The following is a 23904-nucleotide window of genomic DNA, read 5'->3' as shown; positions in this document are numbered from 1 at the left end:
CATTAAACATGATTTATGCGTTGTCTCTTCAGTGGGTATAACTGTGTACACTGAAAGTGTGAAAGCCTATTCATGGTAAAGGTAAATCATTGCACATCTCCCCATTGAAAACACACATTGTGCACGGTTGACCACAAAACATAAAGAATAATAGGATTTACTTTTCTATTATATGGTGAATCGTTGGAAATGCGTGCTTGTCTATGTGTGTAAATCGTTATGATTCACCATTTGACCATCCTAACCATGGTGTATTTAAAATGTTTAATGAACACACTTTCACACATTAGGCTGATTTTCTTAAATGTTGGTCAAGTAATGTTTTTAAAAACAATAAATGTGCATAGCCTGTGCGTATCTCTCCCTTCCTATCACTCGCTCTCTCTCTCTCCCCCCCCCGATTTATCACACAGTGGTAAATTTGTGACATTTAAATACATAACATTAAATTTACGAGTAATGTCTGTTTTAGCTGAATATAAAATATTAACACCTTCTCTAAATTAATTATACCACATGTACATATGCTCAATAAACATGGCACATAAATAATTTAGGCCTGTATTTGTGTGTACAAAACGCTATGTTAAATCTATACTAACAGAACGCTATCAAAATATTCATTGATTTCCTCCATATTTTGTGGGATGATAGTAAATTATATGTCTAACATGTGTGCCAAATTGCATTAAAATCGATGGCGTAACTGCAGAGTTATTGTCCAAAAACTAAAATCAGATGATTTTGCTAAGCAATTTTGTAGACATGTCTGAGGAATTCTAAAATCAGTGTTTGCTTTTTCACATTTGGGATCATAACTTCAGATCCAGTAGAGCGATTCAAATGAAACTTGGACATGTTAGTTTATATATAATAGGAACACATGTAATAAATAATATTACATTACATCCACAAATATATCAGGGATCGGTCACTTTAAACATATATTTTCATCAAATTTTGAATAATTTAAGTCGAATAAGACGTAAAATACCTGATACATATCCCCAAACAGTTTAAAACATAGCAATTTGAATAGCTAAACAGTTGACAATGTTTTTTGACAATCATGGACCATCTTTTATATTTGCTATAACACTAAGGGCACCGTCAATCAAACATCACACGGATGTGGGATGCAAATTTGTCAATGCTATCTGCAGTAGATAGCAAAATAATGCAACGACATCTACCACCCTATGTCCAATGCATTGCCAAACTTCTCCTTCCAAACCAGTAATTCCTGACCCCACAAAAGTAAACTTCAAAGATTTCAAGCAAATAAAACGAAAAAGAAGTCATTAAAGACCCCCCCCCCCCAAAAAATAATAATGAAAGATATAAGAAACAAAGAAACAAAACCAACACAAAATAGGAAAGAAAATGCCAAAATTAAATAAAGGAAGATAAAACAAAAAATCTAAGTAAAAGGAAAATAATGCATTAAAAAGAAGGAAGAATAAAAGTGCAAATGTCACTTGCTGTTCAATATGTTTCAAGTTCAAGTCCAATTTTACATTAAAAGACACATGCAATAAATAAATTTAATAATAAATTTTGGATTTATAAAGCAATGTATAGGACACATCAATCAATAGTATTTTAACTAACATGGTCAATGATTGGTGTGCAAGTTCAGGCTTATTTCATGATTGTCATTATTTTTTTTCGAAAAAGAAAGAAAATATAAACAATTCAAAAATGTTGTTTTTCAGTTAAACAAACACCGATCATTATGAGCATTATAGATAATGACCTTTATTATTAGGCCTATGCAATCTCAAATTGGCACATTTCATTAAACATGATTTGCGTTGTCTCTTCAGTGGGTATAACTGTGTACACTGAAAGTGTGAAAGCCTATTCATGGTAAAGGTAAATCATTGCACATCTCCCCATTGAAAACACACATTGTGCACGGTTGACCACAAAACATAAAGAATAATAGGATTTACTTTTCTATTATATGGTGAATCGTTGGAAATGCGTGCTTGTCTATGTGTGTAAATCGTTATGATTCACCATTTGACCATCCTAACCATGGTGTATTTAAAATGTTTAATGAACACACTTTCACACATTAGGCTGATTTTCTTAAATGTTGGTCAAGTAATGTTTTTAAAAACAATAAATGTGCATAGCCTGTGCGTATCTCTCCTTCCTATCACTCGCTCTCTCTCTCCCCCCCCTCCGATTTATCACACAGTGGTAAATTTGTGACATTTAAATACATAACATTAAATTTACTGAGTAATGTCTGTTTTTAGCTGAATATAAAATATTAACACCTTCTCTAAATTAATTATACCACATGTACATATGCTCAATAAACATGGCACATAAATAATTTAGGCCTGTATTTGTGTGTACAAAACGCTATGTTAAATCTATACTAACAGAACGCTATCAAAATATTCATTGATTTCCTCCATATTTTGTGGGATGATAGTAAATTATATGTCTAACATGTGTGCCAAATTGCATTAAAATCGATGGCGTAACTGCAGAAAAAAAAAAAAAAAACTAAAATCAGATGATTTTGCTAAGCAATTTTGTAGACAATCCCGGAAAAATGTGTTCGAACACCCACTGTAATTCCCATGTTCATCTTAGTATAGTGCGACGCTATATGAGTCACTGGAAACTAAGATTTATAATAGAGTTCTCTCAATGTTCATCTTAAGCATATCCCTCCCTTTCCCCACCAATCAATGTTGGGAGAAGATATGTGAAGATGAGCATATTGGGTATGCCAACATTGTACGGGGGTAGAAGGGGACTATTTCCAATAAGGCCTTTAAAGTGTTCGAACAATATTTTCTGAGATTGTCTGAGGAATTCTAAAATCAGTGTTTGCTTTTTCACATTTGGGATCATAACTTCAGATCCAGTAGAGCGATTCAAATGAAACTTGGACATGTTAGTTTATATATATAGGAACACATGTAATAAATAATATTACATTACATCCACAAATATATCAGGGATCGGTCACTTTAAACATATATTTTCATCAAATTTTGAATAATTTAAGTCGAATAAGACGTAAAATACCTGATACATATCCCCAAACAGTTTAAAACATAGCAATTTGAATAGCTAAACAGTTGACAATGTTTTTGGACAATCATGGACCATCTTTTATATTTGCTATAACACTAAGGGCACCGTCAATCAAACATCACACGGATGTGGGATGCAATTTGTCAATGCTATCTGCAGTAGATAGCAAAATAATGCAACGACATCTACCACCCTATGTCCAATGCATTGCCAAACTTCTCCTTCCAAACCAGTAATTCCTGACCCCACAAAAAGTAAACTTCAAAGATTTCAAGCAAATAAAACGAAAAAGAAGTCATTAAAGACCCCCCACAAAAAATAATAATGAAAGATATAAGAAACAAAGAAACAAAACCAACACAAAATAGGAAAGAAAATGCCAAAATTAAATAAAGGAAGATAAAACAAAAAATCTAAGTAAAAGGAAAATAATGCATTAAAAAGAAGGAAGAATAAAAAGTGCAAATGTCACTTGCTGTTCAATATGTTTCAAGTTCAAGTCCAATTTTACATTAAAAGACACATGCGCAATGTATAGGACACATCAATCAATAGTATTTTAACTAACATGGTCAATGATTGGTGTGCAAGTTCAGGCTTATTTCATGATTGTCATTATTTTTGATCGAAAAAAGAAAGAAAATATAAACAATTCAAAATTGTTGTTTGTCAGTTAAACAAACACCGATCATTATGAGCATTATAGATAATGACCTTTATTATTAGGCCTATGCAATCTCAAATTGGCACATTTCATTAAACATGATTTGGGTTGTCTCTTCAGTGGGTATAACTGTGTACACTGAAAGTGTGAAAGCCTATTCATGGTAAAGGTAAATCATTGCACATCTCCCCATTGAAAACACACATTGTGCACGGTTGACCACAAAACATAAAGAATAATAGGATTTACTTTTCTATTATATGGTGAATCGTTGGAAATGCGTGCTTGTCTATGTGTGTAAATCGTTATGATTCACCATTTGACCATCCTAACCATGGTGTATTTAAAATGTTTAATGAACACACTTTCACACATTAGGCTGATTTTCTTAAATGTTGGTCAAGTAATGTTTTTAAAAACAATAAATGTGCATAGCCTGTGCGTATCTCTCCTTCCTATCACTCGCTCTCTCTCTCCCCCGATTTATCACACAGTGGTAAATTTGTGACATTTAAATACATAACATTAAATTTACGAGTAATGTCTGTTTTAGCTGAATATAAAATATTAACACCTTCTCTAAATTAATTATACCACATGTACATATGCTCAATAAACATGGCACATAAATAATTTAGGCCTGTATTTGTGTGTACAAAACGCTATGTTAAATCTATACTAACAGAACGCTATCAAAATATTCATTGATTTCCTCCATATTTTGTGGGATGATAGTAAATTATATGTCTAACATGTGTGCCAAATTGCATTAAAATCGATGGCGTAACTGCAGAGTTATTGTCCAAAAACTAAAATCAGATGATTTTGCTAAGCAATTTTGTAGACATGTCTGAGGAATTCTAAAATCAGTGTTTGCTTTTTCACATTTGGGATCATAACTTCAGATCCAGTAGAGCGATTCAAATGAAACTTGGACATGTTAGTTTATCAAAAATAGAGAACACATGTAATAAATAATATTACATTACATCCACAAATATATCAGGGATCGGTCACTTTAAACATATATTTTCATCAAATTTTGAATAATTTAAGTCGAATAAGACGTAAAATACCTGATACATATCCCCAAACAGTTTAAAACATAGCAATTTGAATAGCTAAACAGTTGACAATGTTTTGGACAATCATGGACCATCTTTTATATTTGCTATAACACTAAGGGCACCAATCAATTGAACATCACACGGATGTGGGATGCAATTTGTCAATGCTATCTGCAGTAGATAGCAAAATAATGCAACGACATCTACCACCCTATGTCCAATGCATTGCCAAACTTCTCCTTCCAAACCAGTAATTCCTGACCCCACAAAAGTAAACTTCAAAGATTTCAAGCAAATAAAACGAAAAAGAAGTCATTAAAGACCCCCCAAAAAATAATAATGAAAGATATAAGAAACAAAGAAACAAAACCAACACAAAATAGGAAAGAAAATGCCAAAATTAAATAAAGGAAGATAAAACAAAAAATCTAAGTAAAAGGAAAATAATGCATTAAAAAGAAGGAAGAATAAAAAGTGCAAATGTCACTTGCTGTTCAATATGTTTCAAGTTCAAGTCCAATTTTACATTAAAAGACACATGCTAATAAATAAATTTAATAATAAATTTTGGATTTATAAAGCAATGTATAGGACACATCAATCAATAGTATTTTAACTAACATGGTCAATGATTGGTGTGCAAGTTCAGGCTTATTTCATGATTGTCATTATTTTTGATCGAAAAAGAAAGAAAATATAAACAATTCAAAAATGTTGTTTTTCAGTTAAACAAACACCGATCATTATGAGCATTATAGATAATGACCTTTATTATTAGGCCTATGCAATCTCAAATTGGCACATTTCATTAAACATGATTTGCGTTGTCTCTTCAGTGGGTATAACTGTGTACACTGAAAGTGTGAAAGCCTATTCATGGTAAAGGTAAATCATTGCACATCTCCCCATTGAAAACACACATTGTGCACGGTTGACCACAAAACATAAAGAATAATAGGATTTACTTTTCTATTATATGGTGAATCGTTGGAAATGCGTGCTTGTCTATGTGTGTAAATCGTTATGATTCACCATTTGACCATCCTAACCATGGTGTATTTAAAATGTTTAATGAACACACTTTCACACATTAGGCTGATTTTCTTAAATGTTGGTCAAGTAATGTTTTTAAAAACAATAAATGTGCATAGCCTGTGCGTATCTCTCCTTCCTATCACTCGCTCTCTCTCTCCCCCCCCCTCCGATTTATCACACAGTGGTAAATTTGTGACATTTAAATACATAACATTAAATTTACGAGTAATGTCTGTTTTTAGCTGAATATAAAATATTAACACCTTCTCTAAATTAATTATACCACATGTACATATGCTCAATAAACATGGCACATAAATAATTTAGGCCTGTATTTGTGTGTACAAAACGCTATGTTAAATCTATACTAACAGAACGCTATCAAAATATTCATTGATTTCCTCCATATTTTGTGGGATGATAGTAAATTATATGTCTAACATGTGTGCCAAATTGCATTAAAATCGATGGCGTAACTGCAGAGTTATTGTCCAAAAACTAAAATCAGATGATTTTGCTAAGCAATTTTGTAGACAATCCCGGAAAAATGTGTTCGAACACCCACTGTAATTCCCATGTTCATCTTAGTATAGTGCGCACGCTATATGAGTCACTGGAAACTAAGATTTATAATAGAGTTCTCTCAATGTTCATCTTAAGCATATCCCTCCCTTTCCCCACCAATCAATGTTGGGAGAAGATATGTGAAGATGAGCATATTGGGTATGCCAAACATTGTATGCGGGGTAGAAGGGGGACTATTTCCAATAAGGCCTTTAAAGTGTTCGAACAATATTTTCTGAGATTGTCTGAGGAATTCTAAAATCAGTGTTTGCTTTTTCACATTTGGGATCATAACTTCAGATCCAGTAGAGCGATTCAAATGAAACTTGGACATGTTAGTTTATATATAATAGGGAACACATGTAATAAATAATATTACATTACATCCACAAATATATCAGGGATCGGTCACTTTAAACATATATTTTCATCAAATTTTGAATAATTTAAGTCGAATAAGACGTAAAATACCTGATACATATCCCCAAACAGTTTAAAACATAGCAATTTGAATAGCTAAACAGTTGACAATGTTTTTGGACAATCATGGACCATCTTTTATATTTGCTATAACACTAAGGGCACCGTCAATCAAACATCACACGGATGTGGGATGCAAATTTGTCAATGCTATCTGCAGTAGATAGCAAAATAATGCAACGACATCTACCACCCTATGTCCAATGCATTGCCAAACTTCTCCTTCCAAACCAGTAATTCCTGACCCCACAAAAGTAAACTTCAAAGATTTCAAGCAAATAAAACGAAAAAGAAGTCATTAAAGACCCCCCACAAAAATAATAATGAAAGATATAAGAAACAAAGAAACAAAACCAACACAAAATAGGAAAGAAAATGCCAAAATTAAATAAAGGAAGATAAAACAAAAAATCTAAGTAAAAGGAAAATAATGCATTAAAAAGAAGGAAGAATAAAAAGTGCAAATGTCACTTGCTGTTCAATATGTTTCAAGTTCAAGTCCAATTTTACATTAAAAGACACATGCGCAATGTATAGGACACATCAATCAATAGTATTTTAACTAACATGGTCAATGATTGGTGTGCAAGTTCAGGCTTATTTCATGATTGTCATTATTTTTGATCGAAAAAAGAAAGAAAATATAAACAATTCAAAAATGTTGTTTTTCAGTTAAACAAACACCGATCATTATGAGCATTATAGATAATGACCTTTATTATTAGGCCTATGCAATCTCAAATTGGCACATTTCATTAAACATGATTTGCGTTGTCTCTTCAGTGGGTATAACTGTGTACACTGAAAGTGTGAAAGCCTATTCATGGTAAAGGTAAATCATTGCACATCTCCCCATTGAAAACACACATTGTGCACGGTTGACCACAAAACATAAAGAATAATAGGATTTACTTTTCTATTATATGGTGAATCGTTGGAAATGCGTGCTTGTCTATGTGTGTAAATCGTTATGATTCACCATTTGACCATCCTAACCATGGTGTATTTAAAATGTTTAATGAACACACTTTCACACATTAGGCTGATTTTCTTAAATGTTGGTCAAGTAATGTTTTTAAAAACAATAAATGTGCATAGCCTGTGCGTATCTCTCCTTCCTATCACTCGCTCTCTCTCTACCCCCGATTTATCACACAGTGGTAAATTTGTGACATTTAAATACATAACATTAAATTTACGAGTAATGTCTGTTTTAGCTGAATATAAAATATTAACACCTTCTCTAAATTAATTATACCACATGTACATATGCTCAATAAACATGGCACATAAATAATTTAGGCCTGTATTTGTGTGTACAAAACGCTATGTTAAATCTATACTAACAGAACGCTATCAAAATATTCATTGATTTCCTCCATATTTTGTGGGATGATAGTAAATTATATGTCTAACATGTGTGCCAAATTGCATTAAAATCGATGGCGTAACTGCAGAGTTATTGTCCAAAAACTAAAATCAGATGATTTTGCTAAGCAATTTTGTAGACATGTCTGAGGAATTCTAAAATCAGTGTTTGCTTTTTCACATTTGGGATCATAACTTCAGATCCAGTAGAGCGATTCAAATGAAACTTGGACATGTTAGTTTATATATAATCGGGAACACATGTAATAAATAATATTACATTACATCCACAAATATATCAGGGATCGGTCACTTTAAACATATATTTTCATCAAATTTTGAATAATTTAAGTCGAATAAGACGTAAAATACCTGATACATATCCCCAAACAGTTTAAAACATAGCAATTTGAATAGCTAAACAGTTGACAATGTTTTTGGACAATCATGGACCATCTTTTATATTTGCTATAACACTAAGGGCACCGTCAATCAAACATCACACGGATGTGGGATGCAAATTTGTCAATGCTATCTGCAGTAGATAGCAAAATAATGCAACGACATCTACCACCCTATGTCCAATGCATTGCCAAACTTCTCCTTCCAAACCAGTAATTCCTGACCCCACAAAAGTAAACTTCAAAGATTTCAAGCAAATAAAACGAAAAAGAAGTCATTAAAGACCCCCCACAAAAAAATAATAATGAAAGATATAAGAAACAAAGAAACAAAACCAACACAAAATAGGAAAGAAAATGCCAAAATTAAATAAAGGAAGATAAAACAAAAATCTAAGTAAAAGGAAAATAATGCATTAAAAAGAAGGAAGAATAAAAAGTGCAAATGTCACTTGCTGTTCAATATGTTTCAAGTTCAAGTCCAATTTTACATTAAAAGACACATGCGCAATAAATAAATTTAATAATAAATTTTGGATTTATAAAGCAATGTATAGGACACATCAATCAATAGTATTTTAACTAACATGGTCAATGATTGGTGTGCAAGTTCAGGCTTATTTCATGATTGTCATTATTTTTGATCGAAAAAAGAAAGAAAATATAAACAATTCAAAAATGTTGTTTTTCAGTTAAACAAACACCGATCATTATGAGCATTATAGATAATGACCTTTATTATTAGGCCTATGCAATCTCAAATTGGCACATTTCATTAAACATGATTTGCGTTGTCTCTTCAGTGGGTATAACTGTGTACACTGAAAGTGTGAAAGCCTATTCATGGTAAAGGTAAATCATTGCACATCTCCCCATTGAAAACACACATTGTGCACGGTTGACCACAAAACATAAAGAATAATAGGATTTACTTTTCTATTATATGGTGAATCGTTGGAAATGCGTGCTTGTCTATGTGTGTAAATCGTTATGATTCACCATTTGACCATCCTAACCATGGTGTATTTAAAATGTTTAATGAACACACTTTCACACATTAGGCTGATTTTCTTAAATGTTGGTCAAGTAATGTTTTTAAAAACAATAAATGTGCATAGCCTGTGCGTATCTCTCCCTTCCTATTACTCGCTCTCTCTCTCCCCCCCCTCCGATTTATCACACAGTGGTAAATTTGTGAGATTTATATACATAACATTAAATTTACGACTAACGTCTGTTTTAGCTGAATATAAAATATTAACACCTTCTCTAAATTAATTATACCACATGTACATATGCTCAATAAACATGGCACATAAATAATTTAGGCCTGTATTTGTGTGTACAAAACGCTATGTTAAATCTATACTAACAGAACGCTATCAAAATATTCATTGATTTCCTCCATATTTTGTGGGATGATAGTAAATTATATGTCTAACATGTGTGCCAAATTGCATTAAAATCGATGGCGTAACTGCAGAGTTATTGTCCAAAAACTAAAATCAGATGATTTTGCTAAGCAATTTTGTAGACAATCCCGGAAAAATGTGTTCGAACACCCACTGTAATTCCCATGTTCATCTTAGTATAGTGCGCACGCTATATGAGTCACTGGAAACTAAGATTTATAATAGAGTTCTCTCAATGTTCATCTTAAGCATATCTCCTCCCCTTTCCCCACCAATCAATGTTGGGAGAAGATATGTGAAGATGAGCATATTGGGTATGCCAACATTGTACGGGGGTAGAAGGGGACTATTTCCAATAAGGCCTTTAAAGTGTTCGAACAATATTTTCTGAGATTGTAGATGCTCGCACTAAAAATTACACGCTCGCATTGTAAACTAAGGGAGAAATAAGACAGTTCCATTTGCTAAGAGATCTACTTCATATCACTCCAAAGAAAGCCTAAACCTGGTGAAAGAACCTGAAATAGTGTGTACATTTGGGGTTAAAAGGCCCAAAATAAGATAAAAATAAATAAAAGTGCAGAAATTTGAACTTTAAAATTCAGGCAAAAGCATTAAAAGTGGCATCTCTGCTGCTTGCTAACAATTACTGCCACTAAATTTTTACTTTTTTTTTTTTTTTGGTGGATGGGGAATGACCTGATTTTGAAGGAAAGGAATCAGACAATGCCTGCAATTGGGATTTTTTGGTCCCCCAATGAAATTTTTTTTTTTTTACATGGGGAGCAAAGCCCATGAATAGGGGGATACATTTATGTTTACACAGAAGTGCTGGAAACGCAATTTTGCCAATTTATGTATATCCATATCAAAAGGATGCAATTGTTGGTTGCTACATATGTCTGTTTTACCTAAGATAGCTAGGCATATATACCAGACTCATCTCATGTAGAGATCACTTCAACTCATCCCAAAGTCACCTGGCTTAGGAATACAGGGAACATTCCTAAACCATTTGAATTGAAGATGATTTGAAGTGACCTCCACTTGAGATGAGTCTGGTTTTTATTTTACATACGTAGCTGCCGACAAGTGCATCCTTTTGGTATGGATGTACGCATATAATTCTGTTATAGAGAACATTGCGACACATCTTACCAAACAAGCTGAGGCCTTCTTTAGCTCCACTACCACAGGTCTTGTAAGTAGATGGATGGCTTTCTTTCTGGAAGATCTGCAGGGCATGGTAACTGTTCTCATCCATCTGGACCAGGTCATCTCTGTTATGGAAGAAATTGAAAATGAAATGAAAGATATGTGATCATCTATCAATTAAGCAAGGTGAGTCAACTGCCATGACTTGCAATGATCCAGTGGACCATGCAACAAAATACTGTACTGTGCTAAGCGGTATTTTAACATACATTCAGAACAAAGTGGGCCTATAAATACAAATGGATTTATGTTAGAATATCAGTGACATATAGCCAGCAGGAGGAGCAGAGTGCACCCTCTGACAAAAAAAATTCAAAAAAATTGGGAACGCAAAGAAAGGGGAAAGGAGACAAAAGGAAAAAAAAAAAGAAAAAGAAAAAAGAAACGAAAAGAAGGGGAAGGGAAAAAGGAAAGAAGCACCTACAAATTTCCCAGTGCATCTTCTGTGTGGCCTGGCCATTTCACACCAAAATACACCTAGATTATGGGCCAAAATAGTGTAAAAATCCCAAATAAGACCCTTTAAGCAGGGAGACTTTACAATTTGTCTGAAAAATACTCAGTATACGCTATACGATAATACCGGGTCAACATTTTCATCTTTGCCTCTCTCCCCCTACTGAAATTTGTGATCCCCCCAACCAATAAACGTGGTTCCACCCCGTAGGATGAACACCCTACCACCATTAGGTTTTCAATGGGGACTAAAAAAGAACGTAGCATACATACACAATCTACATAAAATGCAAATGTCAAAATGGTAGGGTATTCTTAAAGTCCGGATTTAAAAGATACCTCAACAAATTTCAAGGTCAAATGACTGTAGACTTACAAGGAGAATATCTTAATAGATAAAACAGGCGGTTTTCCATCTGCTGTGTCCAAATCTATTCTCTTCTCTAGAAACTTAAGCAATCCTCCCAAAGCTCGCACCTGTAGAACATAGAAAGTAAAGAGTATATTAAATTCAAATATTTGTAGTCTTATTTAATGGCCCCTGGTTGGATCAACAGCCTCAGTACCAACCCTAAGATTTAGTTCTAAAATGTTAGCTTTTACTGTCAGCTAAGTCCCCTTTTAATTTTGAGCCAAACAACTGAGGTATTAAAAGCAAAGAAAATTGGAATTTGACCGGGAATTTGATACCAGCACCGATGCCAATGTGTATCACTCTTTCGGTTGTGCTATGGCACGATCCTTTTATGCAGGCGCAGAGCCAAGCATGGGCACACCAAGCCCATGCGTCTTCTTTTCGAGGGTCCTAATTAGTGGGGTAGGGGCGCCAATTTTGTTTCTTCCTCCGGCGCAACCAACCCTAGTTACGCCACTACCTGTTTCCTCCTGCTTTCAAAAAATTGGTGATTAGGCCTAGTTGTTTGGTTATCAAAAAACTTCCTTCACCCAATGGAAATTGGAGAGCTGCGCAGATAATTGGTGGATGTTACAATCTAATTGCAGATAGGTCTGCACCAGATTTGGCTGTAACTGGCCTAGTTGATGCAATCTGATTGGGATGATTCACCATGGCAGTGAAATTACAGCGCTTTGAATCCTTCAGGACCTGGAAACGGCACTATATAAATCGGAAATTTATTTATTATTATTTATCATATTGGTGCAATAATTATGTGTAACCCCAGGGTGGTGAATTATAGGGAGGGGGGCAAAGATCAGAGTCCCATAGAGATATGTGCTAAATTTGCCTTAAGAAAACATCATTTTTTCTTCACAGAAGCGACTCAGTTTTAAGCAACAGCTATGATGGCTGAAATCAGCCCTTGCCTGATCCCTCTGGCTGGGAAAAAATATAGGTTGACCGTCGTTATTTTTTACTACTGGCCCTCGAAGTCTACGATGTCCGGGAATTGCCTATTTTACAGGCAAAATCATGCCAGTGTTTCTGTAAAGAAAAGGCTGCTTAAAACCATTAAAAAGTTATTCAATCTCTCCCATCTGTGGTACATTTGCAGTATTTAACATTACTAATCATGATCAATCCAAATTTTGCCAAAATTATGCAAATTTCTGCTCATTTAATGCTTACTTTAGCTATGCGTGTTTTTTTTCTGAGAAGTAAAATTAAGGAGCACAACCATATAATTCTATTTGGTAGTGTGAAATCATAAGCCCTATTATATGTGTGGGGGCCAAAAATTCAAAATTTCACCATATCAATGCTTTTCACATCACACATCACACATGATCAGACCAACGACAATTTAAGGTTTTCTCAAAATCTTGCATTGAAAGGGGGAGGGCAAAAACAATATTTTGGCACATTAAAATTGGTGGACAGAGGTTTTTTGGCACATCAAAAGGGGCAGGGAGATTTTTTGGCACAGCCAAGGGGGGTAAGCAATTTTTGGCAGACCATTCTGAGAATTCACCACATCAGAGGTACACATAAATATTGCACAGCCCCTTAGTTAAATGTATAAAACGGGAAAAACATCGCTCCTGCTATCCCACTCGCCTCTATAGGGTCAAATCGACCAGAAAAGTTCAGTTTTATTTAATTTCACTTGGCATCATGCCAAGATCATGCAACATTCTTTGAAAAGATTACAGGTCAACATGCATGCAGTACGTGCTAGCTGCTATATTTACACTAAAGAGCAATGTGAATGATCAAGCAAATAAGTAATCTGTCACCAAAAATGGTTTTGATATATGGCCAACAGAAGAGTTCAATTTCTTTTGCATTTGATTGTTTTCTGCAACATGACAATAGTTATATATCAGAAACTATACATCCAATATTAATGGGATTTTCAACATATGGTAGCCTTTTAGATAGACAAAAATATCAAATGAAAAACAGAAAACTGATCTTTCTCAAGTTATGACTTGTTTTGCTTGGTATTAACACTAAGGTTTGTGTAAATGGGGTATCAGGCGATAACAAAGTAGCCACGTCATTGCTATGCATACCAAATTTTCCTTATTCCAAGCGTCATGACGCTATGAGAACTTAGCACACTTGCCGATTCCATTTTAATCGAGACACACAGCTAATACAACTCAGAGGGATTTGCTTAGTACCCAAGACTGGAAGTGGACAGAGATCGACACATGAGAGATTTGCTTCTTCCAGAAGGAGTTTGAAGACAAACTTAGAAAAACTCTCACAGGTGTGTTACATATTGTGTGGAAAGTAAAATCCTTCGTTTGTAATTTACAAGTGCTCATCTATACACATCGGGATTAGATGAATAGATGATGCATCGTATGTTATACAGGGTGAGTCAAAAAAAGTACAATAGAGAAAAGAATCCATTTTAATTTAAGAAGCGAGTTGAACATTTATGGTTTTAAAATATTTTATAAATGATATATCCATTAGTGACCATGTGTGAAAAAATCAAGGAATTAGCATTTACCGTTTTGTTTTGATGACACATTTTATAGTGATACCCAATTTTAATGTTTGTCCAAGAGACATCTAAAATTTGAATGTCAGCAGACTCTGTGTAACTTAGATTTGGAACAAACCATTTTCTTAACCTCGTTGGCATTGAAATAAAATGGTTAAATGGAGCACCCAAAGTGTTATTGCCCTTGGTCTTGTTGAAGGCGAAGAAACATTATTTGTTGTTATTTTCATTTTACCTTTACTTTAAAGATGTTTATTCTCTATCAAAAACATACAAATTTGTAGGCGAGTTTTTCAAATGTCGAAATGAAATGCGCGCAAATTGAAGTGGAGTGAATTTAAAAATATCCAGGAAGTTGGACATATTGGATATATATGAAGGAATTAAAGTCGGGGACTCACATATTAAGGCAAACGGGGATGTGCCGCTCTAAGGGAGTGTTCAGAAATACCCTGGTGGGGGGCTGGAAAATATGTAGGGGGTCATAAAATTTTAGGAGTTCTGAATAGGGGGTTAAAAAGTTTTGGGTGTATGAACAGGGGGGTTAAAGAGTTTTTCGCACGTGCTGGGGAGGGGGGTGTAAAAAAATTTACGCAGCGCAAGTGTTTCATTATGCCAGGAAAAAAGTACATTTGATCAAGTGTTAATAATTGTCTTGTCTATAACTTAATTTTGAGGTTCGTGTCATTTCTTTCTAGTCAGCTCTTTAAATCACTAAAAGCTGCAATATCTTTGCTCTTCTTTCGTGTTGACAATTTTTACAATAAGGCACTTGAAACTTGATTCCGAGTTTAGCGTCCACCGCCCCGCGTTATGAATTTTGTGCCCCGTTTGAGATGTAAAATCTGAAAATAATTCATTATTTTGCAAATTACTACTAAACCAGAAAGAAAATTTGTTCTGCAAAATTTTTAAACCCTTCAAAAACTATAGAAAGCCTTGAGAACTATTAGATGAATCCATCTAAATATTTTAGCATTAAAAATATACAGGTTTTTGACCCTTGCTCTATCCAATTATTTCAATTATACCTTTGGGATACCAGGGTAGACTAAAAGAGAAATCAACCTGAGCAAAATGTTTTTACCAGATGGACATTGTTGATGTTGTAAATAATTTAACTAGGAAAGACCTAGTTTTGACAAATTGGTGCCAAAAATTTATTTCATAATGTTCTGCATGATTGTTATTTTTGTATTTAATGAGTCAACCCCCCATTTCCCTTTACATTGTATCCTCAAATGTAGGCCTATACGGAGAAGTTAGTACAAATTGGAGTGAAGAAGACTGGCATGGTATACTTCGGAATACATTTAGTTTGTTTTAAAACTTGAAAAACAAAAAGCAAGATAATTATACTTTTATAAATGTTTATGTGTATTTGTGACATTATATTGTGGCTGGCGATACCCAATTAGAATGAACAAAAGCGCATAAGCATTGGTAAAAGGCCGCTGATAATGAAACCTTGAAAATAATGAATAATGAAATAGTTGCCTCATTATGAGCTGAAAAAAATGGGACGCTAAACTCAACATCAAGTTTCAATAGCCTAATGTTTCATGTAGTACAGATTATTAATTTATTATCACTGATATATAAACTAAATCATGTTGCATTACAATTATAGGTGGCCGAAGCTTGGAGAACCCGGGTACACGTCCCCCTAATTTTTTTTCATGGGGACATCCCCTAAAAATCCTAATAGAGGAAAAAATAAAGCAATAATTGCCATGTGCAACTTTTTTTAGCACATCGAAGAGCACTATGGGGCCCAAATAGGGTAAAATTGCAAAATTTTACCCTTCGCGATCACACGAACTGGCCCATCAATTAGCAAAACACACCATTTCGGCAGTAGCGTAGACAGGGGGCGGAAGGGCCCCCTGACACAAAATGAAAGAAAAAAGTGCCCCTTTGACAAATAAGGAAAGAGAAAATCTGGAGGGCAAAGAAATTGAGCAAGGAGCTATACTAAAGTGGCAAGTTTTCTGTGTCACGGAAAAACAGACAAATCCACAGAATTAAAGAAAAAAACGGAAAACACGGAAATTCGCGGAAAACATGTTTTTCCTTGAGAACAAAATAAAAATGGAGAAAAAATAGTAAGAATGTGAGGTAAAAATAGTGAAAATGAAGTCTGTCTTCAAAGATATCAACCTTAAAACAACTAGACATGGAGTAGACATATGCTTATATTTAATTTTGATTTTTGAAATGTGATTAGAAAACATTTATGTCCAAAAACTTGACCTACTAGTATCATATTAATCATTCTTGATATCTGTGAGTGGAAAATGTGCAAATAAAGTACATCTCGCCAGTGCACATTGCCTTAAACATACACATAAAACACATCATGGCTGATATTGATTTAATGGTATAGAGTTTGGTGATTTGTCAATTTTTGATAAGCGTTCATATACCAAAAAACAATTTAATACAAAATAAACTGATTTTTCTAGATTGTGTAATTTGTCAAGAATTGACAGATGTTGACAAATAGCGACTTTTCCCGGAAAAAAAAAATACAGCTAATAAAAATTCCTTTAAAAAGGAAAAGGGCGTACCAAAGGAAACTGTCGTAGGGTATTACCAATGTGATATAAGTATTGGGAGCACGTGGAAAGAATGGCAATGTTCGAATAATTATGTATGATTACATTGAAACGACTTTATTGAAACATACAGAGTAGGCCCTACACGAAATAGCAAATATGTGACATAAGGCAAGAATGCAGCCTATAGACTCTAAATAGAAACGTTGACACTTTTTTTTTTTTAATCATGCACTTGAATGCATTTATATGGATATGTAAGTAATGACAATGTTACTTTTGTGACCCCACAAATGAGTTTTGACTTGATCATTATGACGTGTCATGTGATGGGTTTGGCTGGTGAGTATTGTACTAAGATATAGTTAAAAGTTGACAAAGTACAACAGAGCATGACAGAGCTACATTATCAGAATAGTTATTGGAATAACATATTGATAGATACTATAACGCATTGAAGTGTTATCTCGTTTATGTTGCTGATAAAAATACATCAAAATGTTTATATCGGCAAGACGAACGCGTTGTTGATAACACTGAATAAACACTTCAACGCGTTAGTGTTTTTCAATATGTTAATTCAATAATTGTTTAGATAATGTAGCTCTGTCTTACTTTGTCGGATTTTAACTGAATCCTGTCACAATAATCACCAATCAATCCCTACACATGGTATGTAATAATGATTGGGGGGGGGGGGTTACAAGGGGAAGAATGTGATTTGTAACATATCCGTATAAATTTGTTTGAGTGTTAAAAAATTGTTAATTTTTTTCTTAGAGTGTACATAATACTACGGATGGTAAGTTTAAACTATGCTTATGATGATTATAGATCGTGCCTTCTGTTGTGGACAATGTCATTTCATCATGTATGTGTCACATGATATCACGGTAATTAAAATCTCAATTAAGATGTCATCTTTCAAGTTATAAAAAATAGTCCTATCTCAATTTAAATGCTATCTTTGATTTTCAGAACTTTGTTACAGGTTAATTCCTACACCTAATTCTAAAGAATGATATTTCCACCAATGGTTAGAAAAATCTTACAAGAGGTCACTTTTCGTGTTACAGCAAGTTAATTTATACACCTAATTATACAGAACAATATTTTCACAAAGGGTGTGAAAAATCTTAATTCAGACGTCATCTTTGGAGTTGTAACAAATTGTCCTAGGTCACATTTCGTGTTACAAGTTAATTTATACACCTAATTATACAGAACAATGTTTAATTCAGACATCATCTTTCGATAGAAAGCAAATTTATACTTCTACGCTACCCAAATTTGGTACACTCACCGGAGCGCTTTCACCGGGTTAACCGGCGTCTTCAGCGGATGTTATTGCTCTGAAGATTGTTGTTGCTAGTGATGTAGTACTAGGACACCTCCGATGACGTCACAGATGTACTACCTCACTAGCAACAACAATCTTCAGAGCAATAACATCCGCTGAAGACGCCGGTTGACCCGTGAAAGCGCCCGTGAGTGTACCAAATTTGAGTAGCGAGAAGTATAAATTTGCTTTTTCTATTTACGCTATACCGCTACGTATGAATATACATCATTATATATCATCTTTCGAGTTGTAAAAAATTGTCCTAACTCAAGTTAAATGCTATCTTTGATTTTCAGTTGTTACAGGTTAATTTCAACACCTAACTGTAATGAAAGATATTTTCACCAACGGTTAGAAAAGGTTGCTAGAAAATGTTTAAATGCCTCTCTTTTTGTAGGACAAATAGCATATTATCACTCAGCCCTTCAGATAGTCGGCTCAGATAGTCCCGGAGACACCCCTATAATTAGCATATCATTAAATCCCTCCGCCTTTCAACTAATCAGCGTTGAGGTTATCATTTCTGATTACGCCCCGGAGATAGCAGAATAATTAGCATATCATTAGATTGCTCCGTGCCTTCACAGGTACCAATGACATGCATGTTGGCAAAGTATATGTTACATTTACAATCACGATAAATAACGAAGTTCCAATACACTTTAATTGGGAGAAAAGCCTTGACACAAATCTGACAATTGTACTGTGCAAATACTTATGGCTGCTTCCGACCATAATATTTCTTAGCAACATCCGCTATGGGGCAAAAGTGATTCTAGTATTTCCAATAATTATTACTTCTATCAGAAGATCACCGTGAGGTACGGTGTCTAGCTTGTATGTAATGGATCGTTAATTTTATAGTAATTAGTATAAAAATACTCCATCGGAACTGCATCGCACAATATCACTTAAATGCTTTCAGACTACAAAAATTGTGACGAAAGTTTCATCTCATACTATACGCCATTAAAGGTCAAAAGTGACAATAGAATGTTGCGTACATGCTGTAGCATGTACGCCCAAAAATGGATAATTTGCACATTAATTTATTCATGTATGTGTTTTAATGTATGCATACAAAGGAAAGTCAGCGTAGCGGTATCAGACTGAAATTTTTCTGGATCTGTAAAGTTTGATTATCGAATATGACAAAAATATGTACCAATCATTCCCAGAACTAAATTCAGTTTTCAGCAAATATGCTCATGGGCCTGCAGAGGGCTCATAACTTGTGAGTGCATAGGACACACATTGTGAAAGATGACAACTGCAGAATTGGGGACAGTTGTCCCGGTTCCGGTTGAGGTATCAGGAATCGAGGAAACTGTTTAATTTGCATTGTATAATTTTATCTTTTTGCAGACATCTTGCTATATCAAAAGGTATCAAATATAAGAGGCTTCAGCACTGAAGGAGGCGAAGAGAGGTATGTAACATACTTCAATGTTAATATATTGTATGTATTGCACATGTACCGTAAATACACTAATTTTGATTGTTGTGTCTGTGTACATTATGTGTGCATACTCCCCCAGCTTTGCCCTAGCTCAACGCTGCACTGTTACAGAAAGCTCCCCTACCATGAAATAGAATAACCCACTTAATCGCTAAGCTGGATACGGATATTTCATTATTGTCAATTGAAAATTTTGACCTGTCGTATTGAAGATATGAAATTAGTTAAACTGCAATTTTGTCATTTGCTATCAACAGTAGATAGCAAAAAAATTCTAAAAATGGTACCTGATATATGGGGTGCACACCAGTAAATAGCCCCATTGCCTTTGTGTACAAACAGGGTCCGGGAAAACATATTTTCTTGACTCCAGAGCGACTCAGTTCTTACTTACCCTTTCTGCAAGTCGAATTGTAGAAATTATATACGGAGTCCTGCATTTTTTCCCAGAAAAATGCCGACTAGAATACCCTATAGCCCATACAGCGTACGCCTCACGAATAGCTTGGGTGTTTTTGAAATGTAACACATTTTGATAGTTTAGCCAAATCGTCATAAAAAGTCAGATCCTGCTCATTTTTCACAGACAATCTATTTCCCAGACCTAAATGAGGATTAAGTATGAATTAGGGTCTAATAGTTGGGTTTTAAGCCTTTTCTAATGTATTTAATTAAGTCGTGTTGCATGTTTCCTCGTTTGAAAGACTGATTTTTTCCTCCCAGGGTGTAGGAGACTTGTATTTACTGGTGTGCACTCTAAAGAATTTGTATGAAATGATGTATATATATAATATATCATAAATTTGGATATTGGTAAACATAACCAGGCTGCACTTTCAGTTTAAAGGGGCTTTTACTATTCAAATCAGCTAATTTACATGGTACCATTTTTAGAATTTTTTTGCTATCTACTGCTGATAACAAATGACATAATTACAGTTAACTAATTGCATTGCCATTTCCATCTCTCTAAGTAAAAGCAAGCAAACATGAAGATAAGCAAATTGCATAAGCAAATGAGGAGAAAATACATCATAGGGGGGGTTGCAGGGGTGTGGGGGTGAAAGAACATATCCCCTTTGCAGAAAAAGGTGTTGGGTGCCCCTAGGGCCTGGTGATGCTCCCTCCCTCCCTCCCCCATAGTGGTCTGTGCCACCCCACCCCCATAGGATATCTCATGCTACACCACTGTACATGGCTTGTAACTTTAACATAAACCCTGGGAGTAGAGACTGGGTTCAGTGATGAAAATTTGCTTGCCTAAACCATGTTAAAGCTGCGCCAATAAAAGGATTAGGGATTAATCTAATGTGATAATCACAACCAGGCACATGTAGCTTCCACGAGTGCAGAGACAGAGAGAGAGAGCCCAACCAGGCTCAGTGCACCTTAAGGGCACACAACTATGAATCAACTGGCGTAACGACCTCTTTCTCTCTTTTTGTCTTTTAAAGAAAAAAAAAAGATCACTTTCCTCACAAGGAAGTGAGGATAACACTACTAAACAACTACTACTAACAACTGACTTGCAGAAACCAATCTAACAGCTTATGTGAATGAAGACACTGTTGGTTTAGAACACTCAAAATAGGCAATGTGCCAACAGTCAATAACATCAACAGTTCAAGAGTCTTTTTGTCTGCAATGACAAACTGACATTCAACATGAATGTAAAATGGTTCAAAGTTCAAAGAAATAAACGTCAGTTCCAGAGTTTTCTTTTAGAATTCCAAATGACATACGTAAATCAGTTCAAAGTTCAATGAAGTGACCATATAGGAGGACACCGATGATGGATTAATGTCATAGTACACAGTGACCTGTCCATTTAGTTTAACACATAGTCTTTCAGGTGCTCAGGAAGTTTGTGAGGCGCGGAACGCCTTTGTGTGAGCAATGGTGGCATGATCTCAGGGCCAACCATACTAGCTTGGGGGATACTTTCACTAACCTCACTGCTGTTACCGGTACATGGATTAGACTGTGCAACCAAACCGGAGGTATTGCTGGAGCTATGACCGCTATCGCGCAAGGGATTGCGGGATCTGACTCAGAACTGGGGTGCAAGTGATTAGCATTCCTGGGCAGGGGGTCACAAGTAGCAGGTGTGGACAACTCGCCAGGTATGAAAGGGGGCTCTGGAGGAGTACATTCAGGGACCACTTCAACAAACTCGGAATCCTCGGTGGGTGGAGACGACTTGGGAAAGGGACGAGAATCCAGGTCAGGATAATACTGGACCTTAATGCACTCAGATTTCTTGATACGATAAGAAGTATTCGAAGCTGAGAACCCACAAATTTGCGGATGTTGCACCATGGGCCTTCGATAGTAGTGACTAAGTAGCGATCTCTAGCATGAGATTTCTTGCGATCTGAGTAGAGGTAGACAAGATCACCAACCTCCAACTCTGCTGCTGGGGAGGCAGAGGCTAATGGGGCCTCTGAATGAGCACTGTGTGGGTGGTTGGCTTTTCGCAAGGCATGCAGCTGGGCCTGAATCATTTGACAATCAGTGAAAGGAACCTGCTCATTGGTAAACTGGTCTCGCTGAAACCACATCTCACGGGCTGAAAGACCTCGGGATCTGATCACAGTATTAAGGGCTGCAGTAGCAATGGCAAGTGATAATGCTGTAGCCGGACCACCTGTAGAATCTTGTCTGAGCAACTCATCTTCAAGCTCACGAATGGCTTTCTCAGCAACAGGATTCTTGTTATTATTTTTAATACGACCGATCTCAACCGATAGATGGTAACGTGTGAGAAGTTTGTCATTGGCGAGTCGAACAAACCCTGGTGCTGGGTCAGTACGAATGACTGCAGGGGGGCCATCAAGTGGACGAAGTTCAATGCACAATTGAATCAGGGCATCATAGCGTGCCATGTTGTTCATTCTCGACAATGCAAGAAGCTGTGTAGGGCGTTGAGGTTTCGCGCAGCACAAGGACTAGCTGGCGGCTACGCTTCAGGATATCAGCTGCAAAAGAAATGCCAACTGCATCGGGAGGGTCACTTGAGGACTGCTCGATCAATGTGTTAGGGGCATTGGGACAGAGAAGCACACTGGTGACAAGTTGATGTCACTTGATCAATAGCCTTGTCCATATCAAGAGCATAAAAGTAACGCTGGGTCACCAAACTGAGCTGATGTTTGGAGGGATGGTCAAGTTGGATGTGCAGGGCAGTGAGAAGACCATTTAAGACCTGTCTGGGAACAACAATACAATCGCGAGTTGGGGACAATGGTTGATCACGACGAACAACAAGTAGGCCATCTCTAGCGATAGATGCAACCTGCAAATAGCGCTTCACATCTTTGACAGAAGTAGCTTTCTTTGAAGGGCGAGTGCCCTGAACTAGATGAGCATGTGTTCGTCGCAGATCCGGGCATTCCTGCTGAATAGCATGCCAGGCTGCTTTGCTGGCAAAGGGGAGCTTAGCTTTCCCGGACAGAATGTCATGTGCGGAAACACGAAGGACAGTTGCTTCCTCTTCACGTTTGATAAAGGAGCATATTTGACAAGTGGGCTCAGTGCAGTCAGGGGCATTATGACTAGCAAAGTCTGAGGGGGTGTTAGCTGATCCTGCAAGATGACGAACAGATGCTTGGAAACGACTGACAGTGGAGAGGAATGTGGACACGCGAGGACTGGCTGAAAACTCACCCCGGCAGAGCTTTTCATATGCCTGAACACAAGGTTTGCTGTCAGTGAGGATACATGTCTTGTGTTTGGACTGAATAACATAGGGACTGAAGTGCTTGGTGGAGGCAGAAATAGACAGCGCCTCAATTTCGCAGGGTAACCATGTTGGCTGTCGATCACGCAATTTAGCACTGAAGAACCCGGCGAGGAAGAGTTTGTCATGGCGGGAAATATACAATGTCGACCCAATGCTATGT

The 23904-nt window shown here is 35.8% G+C and overlaps 2 protein-coding genes across 3 annotated transcripts in view; one reads left to right on the top strand and one right to left on the bottom strand.

Annotated features, from left to right (window-relative positions):
- LOC140141493 (mutS protein homolog 5-like) overlaps window positions 1-23904 on the bottom strand; it is a 325819-nt gene that overhangs the window by 26160 nt on the left and 275755 nt on the right. Inside the window, exons 7-8 of the mRNA XM_072163378.1 lie at window positions 12102-12202; window positions 11213-11334 (exon numbers count right to left, since the gene is read on the bottom strand). Of these exons, the coding sequence (XP_072019479.1) occupies window positions 11213-11334; window positions 12102-12202 (223 nt within the window). The remainder of the gene's footprint in view (window positions 1-11212; window positions 11335-12101; window positions 12203-23904) is intronic.
- LOC140141489 (uncharacterized) overlaps window positions 13677-23904 on the top strand; it is a 42579-nt gene continuing 32351 nt past the window's right edge. Inside the window, exons 1-2 of one of the 2 annotated variants that reach the window (XM_072163372.1) lie at window positions 13677-14400; window positions 19909-19972. The gene's annotated coding sequence lies outside the window, so the exon portion shown is untranslated. Of the gene's footprint in view, window positions 14510-19908; window positions 19973-23904 lie in introns of both variants that reach the window. The other variant, XM_072163373.1, reaches the window with a different exon arrangement.

Source organism: Amphiura filiformis, chromosome 19, assembly GCF_039555335.1.
Source record: "Amphiura filiformis chromosome 19, Afil_fr2py, whole genome shotgun sequence".
NCBI lineage: Eukaryota > Metazoa > Echinodermata > Ophiuroidea > Amphilepidida > Amphiuridae > Amphiura > Amphiura filiformis.
This window is presented reverse-complemented; position numbering and strand designations above follow the sequence as displayed.